Consider the following 12,250-nt stretch of genomic DNA (forward strand, 5'->3'; position numbering starts at 1 on the left):
AAAGCTAAGCCAACCCGACACCAACCTGACTTCTATCAAACCCCAACCCGATGTTGACCCGACATTGACCCGACATAAACCCAAAATTGACCCGACATTAACACGACATTGGGTCGACATCTACCTTAAATTAGCCTTACATTGATCCGACATCGGGTCGACTTGTCTGTTCGGGACCATTTTCCTGGATTTCTTCCATACTCCACTGTCGTATATCAAATGATACTGAGTGACTCAATTGACAGTGACAATGAGCTTCGAATGAGAAAGGGGCTCTTCAAATTATGGTCATGTGAGAATTCGTTTACACAATTCTGTGAATGGTTGTAGTGGTTCATCTTCAATCGAATGATATGAAAATTTACAGCACTGGTTACAAGTATCTATTATTAGCTGGTTGCATTGAGAACTAAAACTATAAATAAATCCGGAAAACTTTGAGATTAGGGCGTAATTTCTTTTGTAAACACACACTTAATTCGCCGATTTCTCGTGAATTAAAGTTCAATCTAAAAAACTAACAACACAGACAGGTAGAGGAATGATTCATTTGGTATAGTATAGTTCGCTAGATTGTGCTTTGATTCGTGAGAAATCGCTGAATGACGTGTTTGTTTACAAAAGCAATTACGCCCAAATCTCAAAGTTCTCTGGAAATGGTATTTAATGTGAAGGATGCGAAAAATATCGGAGAACGAGAAGAAAACAAACAGACACTCTCGCATGATCATCGCCTACCTTTACTCGCTGGAAAAAAAGAACAAAGCTGAGGGGATATTTGGTTGGTTCGAATCACGAGTACGTGTGAAATGATGTGAGATGGAGGGACGAAAGATCTTTCGCGATACGAAATGAAAATTTCTCTCGCTCTACGCTTTCATGAACTTTTTATCATCTCTCGTTCGCGAACTTTTTGTGAGAAGTTCCTTTGGGATTTATCTCTGCAATGAGCTGTGATAGAACTTTTTTTGAAAATGATTTTTCCAACACTGGTCTTGGGTGATCTAGTAGAAAAATAATCTGATCTCCAGAATGATTTCAGAACCTATAACATCTTGTATACGTAGCAATAGGTCAACTACAATCCACATAGACATTTTGAATCTGTTTAGACATATTTCGATATTACAGACATTATTGGAGTCTTGGTTGATCTAGTAGAACAAATCAACTGAACTCCAGGACGATTTGGAGAACCTAGAATATCCGGTATACATGGCAATTACTCGCATTTATACGATTCGTTTATGATTTGACAACGAAAAATGCTATGTTCATATTGGAAAAAAAGGAAAATGTCTCACATTGGACAGACCTCAGGGAATTATAATCCGGGACGGAAAGGTTATAATGAATTCCATAATTTTTGTGACAGCACATCAGTCCCTTCGCGATTTTCGCGACATCATTTAATGTTTCCGCGATTTTCGTGACTGAAAGTTCAAATCCGCGACAAATCCGCGAAATTCGCGAAATCCGCGCCTGTTGTAACAGCCCTGTAAATGCTTGGGAATGTGGATGATAGATGGTGCTAGTGCGCATGCAAAATACGCTTGACGATATTTTTTGAAGAATTTTCTTCTAAGACTTATGTCTGTTTGTCTGTGGTAATATGTTTGCAAATTTCCTTTAAAATTTTCATATATTTGCAATGTCATATCCGCAACATAGAATAACGATCATGGTTGGATTTGGTAAGTTTGTTCCAGTGGAAGAACGTTCTTATACATTTGTTATCACTGTTCTTGATTTCTTGATTTTATGGAGTGCGATTGGGATTGGTGATGAAGGTTCTGGCCAGGAGATAGTGAATATTAAATGGAAGTATTGTTATTGATATTAAATTATCGAGCAGCTTTAGAATTGGCAACATAACGTTTGTGACACGGATGTTACAAAACTGCCATTGGACCTATTAATTTAAATTATTTAAGTTTTTCAGAACTCTCCTTAATAAAAAAAAAAAACTACAAGGGACAGCCCTATGGGGTTGTACGCAATGGTGACGTAGGTCTACGTGGTCTTATATAATCAATCTTATTCGTTAGCTGCAGCAGTAGCTTGTATTTTGTGTAGGAATAGGAATTTGAGCGGGGTTCTCTCGGTTTATACTCTTTAGTATGACGCGCTTGGCATAGATGGCCCACAGCAACTCACGAAGAGCTACTGATTCCGATCAATAGCGGTGCGGCTTCTTCCTCCTTCTATGGATGCTCATGCTGCTTGCAGTCAGCCTTTCGTTGTGTGCTGGAGAACGCCACCACTCACCACGCGGTGATTGAATAAACAACGTTTGGTGAGACCGGTTGGAATTTAAACTTTGAAATCGGTGTTAGGAAAATCGCTTTTCGCAGGCAATCGGTGATAATTTTAATTATCATAGCAACAGTTGCACATCCATTAAATTTTTAATAGTGACATTTTGAAAAATGATAATGTTTTAATTTTAGCAGATTTGTAGAAAATATTCCTATCGATTGGCGTATTAAGAATTAAAATCCATCATCTCTGGATCAAAATCAGACCACTTTAATGCCGCAACCCCCAATGTTGCCTTAAAGTACATGGTATGTTAGATTTAAACATATCTAGATAGAGCTGGAATTAGGCGTTAGAGCTTTTGCAAACAATGACTGCTCTCGATGATTTTTTTTTAGGAATTCAAGGCAGGCCCACGCAAACTAACATTACCGTCGGGTAGAGGAAGTCTTACCCTACATAATGGTGATGTTGATTTGCGTAAGCAAGCCTTAAATTTAAAGACATCTTCGAAAGAAGTCATTGATTACAAAAGCTATTCCAGCTCTATCTGGATATGAGAACTGACATCCGATTGATGATCTTGACAAATTTCCAAAAATACTCTTTTACAAATTTATGGTGGTGCTTCAAAGGACCGTTTTGTCGTTATGGTTTAGTAATGCTGAGCTGTATGTTGTTTGGAATGAGCGTGACGCGCTTGGCATAGATGGCCCACAGTGACTCACGAAGAGCTACTGATTCCGATCAATAGCGGTGCGGCTTCTTCCTCCTTCTATGGATGCTCATGTGGGCAGCAGCTCACTGCTTGCAGGCAGCCTTTCGTTGTGTACTGGAGAACAATGTTCAACACGGTGATTGGAACTGAATCCGATCAGCGATTGAGGCCAGCCTTGGTAGCTAGCTGCTTGCGGGGAGCCTTTCGTTGTGTACTGGAGAACACCACCACTCACTACGCGGTGATTGAATAAACACCGTTTGGTCAGACCGTATGGAATTCAACTTTAAAATCTGTGCTAGGGAAATCGCCTTTTGCAGGCAAACGGTGATAATTTTAATTATCAAAGCAACATTTGCACATTATTGCAATTTTCAATTTCTCATCTTTTTCACATTTTAAAAAATGATAAAGTCTTAAATTTAACAGATGCGTAGAAATATTACGAATCGATTTCAGATAAAATTATTAAAATTGTTTCAGGGGCAGCTGAGTTATTAACGTTCAAAATCTTTCATAATTTGTTACCTGTTCCATTTTTAGTTTTCACAAAATGTACCCCCATATAGAAATTACAGATGTAGTCCTTCGTGAAAACAACAACAACAACAACAACTAATTTAACATAAATTTCAGCTCCTCGATGATGAGACTTGTTTAGATTCACTTTTTTCAGCCTTCGTTCACCTTGAATGCTTTGGTTTGAAATCGCAAGGATAAATCGGATTAATGATGAGGCGAGAAGTGGCGGGTGTGCGAAATTTTGGTGTTTTGTGTTCATAGGGGGAATTGGAGGCGAACCAGCCCAAGGCTGAAAGCCTCCTTAATAAAGCTAAATAATAATAATAATTCATAGGGTGATAAAAGTCCTGTGTTTTAGTGTTTTATAATGCCCTCTAAGATAGACCAGAAACCTAGCCTTTTGTGATGTGAAATGAATCGGTCTATCAGCGGCCTATATAGGATGATGAATAGACTACTTTAGTTTGTTTTGGGTAATTTGCAGCATTATTTGAATTAAGGGTACGAATGGTGTCTGATTAACTGCCTCTTTCTCTTGAGCCTAATCTGGAACCTACATTTCGTATTTAGATCTATAAGTGAACTGCTGGTCTGAGTTCCTCTGGTATTAACATTATAGGATGTTCCTGAATATATACTCAAACAGCACGTAATGTTGTGAACAACTTAAATGACATTTGTCCAGCAGTGTTCCCATTTTATTTTCAACAATCCAATGCCTACGAGATTGTGCCGAAGGTATGCTGAAGGTGTGCCGAAGGTGTGCCGATGGATGTGCCCAAGCTGTGCCGAATCTAATTTCGGCACACTGTGCTGAGTGACTTACCACTTGAGGATACCCCTTTTTGGGAGCGTTTTGATTGAATTTAAAAAATAATTTTATATCCTACCTAACTACTAACAACTTAACCTAATTAGCAAGATCGCGTATGATCTGGTTATTTGATCTCTGAACCTTTCGAGGCTGAGCGTCCTCCGCTCCTCTAGTGTCTGAACACCAGCCAGGTGGTGGATCTCAGAATTTCGAGTCCGTTGAGGATCATCCTAAGGAGTTTGTTCTGAATCCTTTGAAGTTTGAGGTGATGACACTTAGCACAGCTCTTCCAGATTTACATTTCGTACTCAATGGCAGGAAGGATGATTTGCTTGTCGACGGCAAGCTTGTTTTTAAGGGAAAGGGAAGAATTTCTAATCAAGATGTTGCACTTGGTGTATGTTTTGTCCACATGGGAACGGAACAGCAACTTGCTATTAAGAGTGAGACCAAGGTAGACTACTTCACTCGACCATCCAATTTGAGTATAGGTACTTTGAACTTTCAAGCTACCAGGCGGGACAAACCGAGGTGAATTTTAGTGCGGAAATAAGGCTTGTACTCGAAAAAAATGCACCATTTGTTTAATTTTTTTTTATCCGTGGGTAAAAATTGATGAAAATCTGGGTATAACTAGTGTTAGGGATCGAACCAAGCTTAAATTAGGAATTGCTTAAGCTAGCATTCAGTTAAATTTGTTGTATCTTGTTGAAGTTATCCTAAACTTAATTCTAATGAAATAACGTCCACTATTACTACTGTACCCTCAATGACTTGAAAGCAATCTAAATGTAACATGCAAGAAGGTAGAGAATAGATCGTCATACCGAACCGATCGTTGATCACTCTTTATATACACTACTTACATACACATACGCACCACACACAAGAAATGGTAGAAATAGGTGATCGGTGCCACGGTAGGAGTTAGTTCGCCTAGATACTTCGGCAGCAACAGTTCTGCACAAAAAACCACGTACCCGTACCCAATCGAATAAAGTTAAAGTCAGTGAAATTGCTCGGTCGTTCTGTTTTTCTGCAAAGTCTGAAATTAAGAAGGGACTTGTGATCTTTCGTCACGGGTGAAGTGTGTTTGCCCACGAGTTTCCCACTAAGTCCGAAACAGAGGTGTGAATTTAATATTTTCCTAGCGCGGTTGGAGTGATCAGCTACCCTGAATGGGACAGGGGGCACCGGAAAGAGCATTTTTGTTGTGGCGAAGTAGCAGATACCAGGTAGCTTTGTGTTAGTGTGACCGCGGTGATCGAGTGATCATCTTTTGGCCAGAGGCTGAAGCCGTTAAGCAAACCTCCGTGATCTGGACATTTTAAAGTGCTCTCTCGGGCACGAACATTGGTCCTTCGAGCCGGATACGGAGGACAATCCCGGGACCAGTGATTCGATTATGTGGCCACGGTGGCACAAAGAAAAGGTGTGTGGCTGTCGGCCATTGTGAATAGTGCTTTCTAGACCGAAGCCAAGCCACGCTGGGCTTTGTTGGGTGAAAGGTGAACAAACTGTGACTGTGTGGCATTCCAGCCATTTTGGACGCTCTTTTCAAGTCCCAAGCCACGCCATTCCAAACTATTGTTGGCTGGTTGGGTGAAAGGCAGAACAAAGTGATTTGTATTCGTGGCGTGCCCAAGCGACGCCATTGAAGATTTTCCCCGCAAATCTCACGTATTCGGTAGTAACACTGAAAGCTAAATGCAATTGCACTCCAAAGTGCATTCTACTTGAATTCATTGCTGGTAACAGTGAATTGAAACCGCACTCCAAAGTGCAAGTGACAGTGCAAGACAATTGCTGCACTCTAAAGTGCATCCGTGGACACTTGGTCGCTGGACCGATCGCGAAAGGTGCCACAAAAGTGAAGCGTTATCCTGGTGGTCCCACGTCCGCGTCGGGAAGGATTTGTTCGTTCCGTTCTCGCGTTCGCGATTCTCGTCGGGAAGGAGCAACTCGTTCGTTTCCGCGATCCGTGACGGGAAGGAGTTTTTTCGATACGAACCGGGAAGGATATCACGTGCCGTCGCACCCACGTGTCGTCGCGTGTGCGAATCGTTCACCCGTTTGAAAGTCGTTCGGATAACGACATCGCCGGTAGCATGGCCACCAGGAAGAAGCTCAAGGATCGACTAACGATCCGAAAATCGCTGATTTCATCGTTCGAAGCGATGGAGAGTTTCGTCGAGAATTATGAGGAGGCAAGCGATATCCTGCAAGCGCCTGTACGCCTGGAAATGCTGAATCAACTGTACCAAGAATTCATCAAGGTACAACACCACTGCACTAGGAGATAGTAAGTAGCCGTACTGAGTTGACATTGTTCATGCAATGTATTAAAATATTGATGTATATATTATGTCTCCCTATAGACCAAGCTTATCCATGGTCGGTATCTTTTCGACCGTTATGAATGTGATTAGAACAGTTAAATAATTAATGCTTTATAGTGAAATTCGTAGTATTTCCTCCTGTCACTATAACAGCCCTTCGGTTCAAATATTGAGGGGATAATGTATAGTCATTCGAGCACTGCAGAGCGAATATTTCAAAACTTATATCAGTTTATTGAACCTGCATGTTTCGTACAAGCATCACGGAGCACTCTGGCCATAGACTGTTCATCAGATTGGTACCAATTCACTGCGATAAATATTATATTACTGCCAGAAAGCTCATATCGGGTAGAAAGTGTGCAGTGTGCACTCATTATCTGAAGGTTGATTGTGAGAAAGGCTGACAGGTTGATTAGTGTACTATTTTGGGCTATGTACATAGCTCAACTTGTTTATGAGAATTCCAAGCGTTGGTCATATGTGTGTGTGATCATTTTTCATGGAACACCATAAGTTTATCGAGCTTCTGTTCGCAATTTACGTGCATTGACTGCAATGATATAAATTTACAAAACAGGCACTTACTGTCAATGCTAACGGCTTGCTGCGTTTGGATCACGGTCGACGGTGGATTTCTACTGGAAGATGCTTGTGCCGTCATGATTTGATTTCTGCACTGCTGCAACGTATACAAATTTGTTCCAGTATAAGGAACGCAAAAAACGAGTAACCTATCACTGTGGATCACCCACGAGAACCGCGTTTCGAGGCAACATTGATACTGAAGCCGTTGGCGGGGAAGTTGATAGCTTATGAGTAGTAAAAAAAACCTTCCATCTCAATCACAACAGCGCATTATCTATGAGTGCTCTGTTCAAGCCAGCCAGCGCAAGATAACACATACTTGTAAAACCGGTATGATGTCACAAACTGCGCATAGATTGTTAGGCTTCGTTTTTCATCTTGCAGTAAAAGTGATAGGCTTGATAATCATTGTTAATTTGACAGTATTTGGACAACTTAAATCGAAGCTTAAACTAAGTTAATAAAATTTCGTACATTTCAAATCTTTCACACAAACATTAAACGTAAAAGCATAACCCCAAACCTTCATAAATGAATACCATTTTTTGCCCAGGCTCATAATTTTGGGTTATGAATCGAATTGAAGGTGGATGCAATGATTGAAAATAATATAGTAAAGTAAAGCGCCCTACTCTGTATGATTCAACAATAAAGCTTCTTAAGTGTTGTACCACAGACAAACAGACGTAACTCTTTGAAAAAGTATCTAAAAAAATAGGACCTCAGTAGCGACATCTATCGGGCTTCTCGCGGATAACAAACTTTCTCGCTAACTCGCAAACAATATTGCATGAAAGTTCAATAGAATGTATAGAAACGTCAAAGTGATCCGATGCCAGCGCTACGGCGAATAGTTCGCGGAACTAATAGTATTCAAATCAACCGTTGAATGCGTGAACGAAGATACACAATGAAGAGTTACGTCTGTTTGTCTGTGGTTGTATTCTATATAAGCACATCCGGATTCATAGGAATCTGCGGAATTTCCACTTGTATAGAGTCTAAACTATAAGTATTTTTTTCATGAGAGTTAGCTGCGCAGTCACCAATCAATCAAACGTTTAGATAGTTTCCTTCATTCGACGCTTCGATGTTTCTTATACAACCTTAATGTTTTTGTTTTGTGTGAGCTTTTAATGTGGTTAATTGAGACCTGTCGATTACTCTCTACTATGGTTCTAATTCTGTTGATAAATTAGCCACTAGCTAAATCGCCTTCAGAATGATCTATCTTTGAAGTCACTATTTAGAATGGATTTCTCTAATTTTTTACAGCTGAATAATGAAATAAACTGATTGCAAAATTACCGCAGCAAAATCTTCAAACCCGTTTTGCACGATAGAGCGAGATGATGCAGATGTATTGTGCTATCTTGCAAATCACAGGGATGATTTGTGAAACGATAGATAGTAGCTTGTTGGACAATCAAATGCAGAGGCCAGAATTTCAAGTGAATGCAATCTCGAAAGTCGATCGGAACGAATATTACAAATCATGCACCATTACCAAAGAAAGACGATAACTTTTAGCTTAGGGGATGTCCTTAAACGGAGTAGACGTCTAAAAAAGAGAGGAGGCTTAGCAAGTATCTACGGTCCATACATATTTTGAAACATTTGTGTGAATCACTCAATAATTTCAAACGTAGTTTATTAACAGTCCCTTACTCAATCTTTGTTTAGGGCCCCATAAAGTGCTTGTCACGAAAACGTCATTCATTGAATGGATGACACAATATCCGGACAGAGATAAGCACGCGACGAAGATAAAGAATTGTTTTTTTTTTTAATTCACGTGAGTATAAACTTGGACTAATATTGCCACACGCTCAATTCCACGCAAACATCGCACACTTTCTTTTCACAATAACCTTCTCCTCCCCCTCTCCATCTGCCATCACCGCGAACGAACAAAAAAGTCGATATTCCTCATCAATTCAAGTGTTTAAAGCATAACAACACCGCAATCTGCGCACTTTATAAATATGTGCTTCCCACCGGCCGGTCTCATCTTCCCCTCACTTGACACTTCTGCGAGACATCCCATCATTTTGTTTTCCTCCGTAGCGTCGGCGGAAATCTCCGCCATCAGTTTAAATAGATTAGAACAGATGGGGAGTGGGCGTGAGAGAACGTCAAGAAGCGTCAAGCCGAAGCTCTAAAACAACAACGAGCAGGCCGAGCACTGGGCAAGGTGGTCGTTCCCGGCTTTTGCCTGTCGCTAGACCACGGTTGAACACTGGCAAAATCCAATTTAGATCGCTCACTCTGCTAAAGGTAACTGTCAAATTCTATTTCTTACAGTGTCCGAGTAATAATTTCTCATCGAACAATAATTTACAGCCAACAAGGGAAACACGGCGCGTGATCGTGGGGACGTGCTCTTGCCTTTGAACGAATCTCCAATCGAGGCGATAGCTAGCTTCGAGCGGGTCGGGTGGGTGTGATTCGCCTGCTTTGCGTGTGAACTTTCGATACTACTTACAGCCAGTCAGTGATGCCAACAGGCTGGATTCTTCCAGTTTTTTCGGACACAGTGATAGTTTGAAATGTTCCAGTTTTTTTAGAATTCATTCAGGTTTATCCAGCATTATTTCATTATTAATAACAAAATATCTAGACCAAAAACGGCACCGGTGGTGTAGTGGTAAGCGTGATTACCTCTCACCCCAGCAGGCCTGGGTTCAATATCAATCGGCGCCGCCGGGATGTTCTTCTGAGGCATAACATCTCTGATCACGCCTTCCTTCGAATGGGAAGTAAGGCCGTTGGTCCCCGGTTCATGAGTTGATGGGTCGATATGTAGGGTCCAGGTGTGGGAGCTGCCTTCCTGGCACGTCGGTAGCATTGGTGCTCAGCACGGAAAACAAGATCGACGGAAAAAACAAACCAGAGGAAAAAAAAAAAAAATATCTAGACCAACAAAAAGGTGGAACAACCAAACGTAAACAATGGCTTTAAACACAAAATTCTCGAGAATCAAAACACTCCCACGTAAACTAACAATGCCATTCGATAAAGGTACAGGGGTTGTGAGAAATATAGGGTACTAGCAAAATTTTGTCCAACTTTGGACTGTTGTAACTTCGTTGAATATTGTTCGATTTTCAATCTTCAAGAAGCATTCGACTGGACAACTGATCAAATTATATGGTGAGGCAATTAAAGTGACCATGGTTACCGGATACCGGAGATATTCCGGGTTTCCTGAGGGCATGTCTAAATTACTAAATTTCTGATGAGTTTTTCTCAGGCTGTCCGTTACTAATCTGTATTTTTTGTTCATACGCCAAAATAAGAAACATTTTCAAAGCAAATGACGCACCAAGAGCTAAAATCGGCTCAGAATCAACCGAGATATGGCCATTTCCCTGGAATCGGTCCTGAGGGAGGGTTCTGAGTGCGGTCAGTTCTTTCATTCACTCAAAACATGCCATGTGACACCTCTTTCTTCATGGTGTTTTACCAATAAGCTTTCTATAGACTTTAAATTGAGCATTGACCACATTGGCGACTTCCGGAGCCACCGGAGTGCCCTCGGGGGAACCTGTAGTAGAGGACAAATTCATTTTTACAAAAACCATGCCGTGTGACACCTCTTTCTTCATGGTTTTTCATCAGTAGGATTTCTAAAGACTTTAAATAGGTTATTGACCACATTGGCCACTTCCGGAACCACCGAAGCACCCCCGAGGAACCTGCAGTAGGGTACAATTTCATTTTTACACCAAAACATGCCATGCGACACCTCTTTCTTCGTGGTTTTTTATCAGTAGGCTTTCTATAGACTTTTAATGGATCATTGACCACATTGGCCACTTCCAGAACCACTGAAGTACCCCCGGGGGAACCTGTAGTAGGGGACAATTACATTTTTACACCAAAATATGCCGTACAACTCTTTCTTCGTGGTTTTTAATGCGTAGGCTTTCTATGGACTTTAAATGGATCATTGACTACATTGAACACTTCTGGAACGACAGGAGTACCCCCGGAGGCATCTGTAGTAGGGGACAATTGCATTTTTACACCAAAACGTGCCATGTGACACCTCTTTTTTCCTGGTTTTTTTCTACCAATAGGCTTTCTATAGACTTTAAATGGATCATTGACGACATTGGCCACTTCCGGAGCAATTGGAGTGCCCCCGGGGGAACCTGTAGTAGGGGACAAATTCATTTTTACACCAAAACATGCCGTGCGACACCTCTTTCTTCATGGTTTTTTACCAATAGGCTTTCTATAGACTTTAAATGGATCATTCACTACATTGGCCACTTCCGGAGCAATTGGAGTGCCTCCGGGGGATCCTGTAGTAGGGGACAAATTCATTTATACACCAAAACATGCCGTGCGACACCTCTTTCTTCATGGTTTTTCATCAGTACGATTTTTCGTAAGACTTTAAATGGATAATTGACCACATTGACCACTTTCGAAACCACCGAAGTACCCTCGGGGAACCTGCAGTAGGATACAATTTCATTTTTACACCAAAACATGCCATGGGACACCTCTTTCTTCATGGTTTTTCATCAGTAGGCTTTCTATAGACTTTGAATGGATCACAACAACAGGAAAACATGTTATCAACTGATTTTCGAAACACTAATACAGATGCAAGTCAACATCAAGGCTACCTTTATGATTATCTTGGTCGCAATGTACATTGTTTAGATTTTTCATAACGAATCGCAAAGAATGAATATGCATCTTTGTCTTCTTCTCTTTTTCAATCTGATCTTACTACTCACACGCTGCACAGTCACATGAACGAAGACAGAAGCATAATTTGAATTTTAAGTAAGGATGAACTAAAATGCACCGCTGGAGTAAAATGCGTTGTTTTTCGTTGCTTTCCCATTTGAGTGAGGAGCGTGTTCCCACCATCGACGTCTGTAAAAAAGTTGGAAAAACTTTTGATTTACGAGTGGTATTAAATACCTATTGAAACAATTCATAAACCGTACGATTCAATTCTCTGACGAGTCCAAGGCTAGTCCTTACAAC

At 40.9% G+C, this 12,250-nt stretch overlaps 1 protein-coding gene across 4 annotated transcripts in view; it reads right to left on the reverse strand.

Moving 5' to 3' along the window:
- The window catches only part of LOC135700648 (band 7 protein AGAP004871-like), a 131,436-nt gene that overhangs the window by 48,488 nt on the left and 70,698 nt on the right, over nucleotides 1–12,250 (reverse strand). Inside the window, exon 1 of one of the 4 annotated variants that reach the window (XM_065221225.1) lies at nucleotides 7,241–7,345. The exons of the other annotated variants lie outside the window; for them this stretch is intronic. Coding sequence (XP_065077297.1) covers nucleotides 7,241–7,316 — 76 coding nt within the window. The 5' untranslated portion in view covers nucleotides 7,317–7,345. Of the gene's footprint in view, nucleotides 1–7,240; nucleotides 7,346–12,250 lie in introns of those variants that run through there. 4 annotated transcript variants of the gene reach the window in all.

Source organism: Ochlerotatus camptorhynchus, unplaced genomic scaffold, assembly GCF_037179485.1.
Source record: "Ochlerotatus camptorhynchus isolate MF236.1 unplaced genomic scaffold, CSIRO-AGI_Acam_v1.1 ptg000140l, whole genome shotgun sequence".
NCBI lineage: Eukaryota > Metazoa > Arthropoda > Insecta > Diptera > Culicidae > Ochlerotatus > Ochlerotatus camptorhynchus.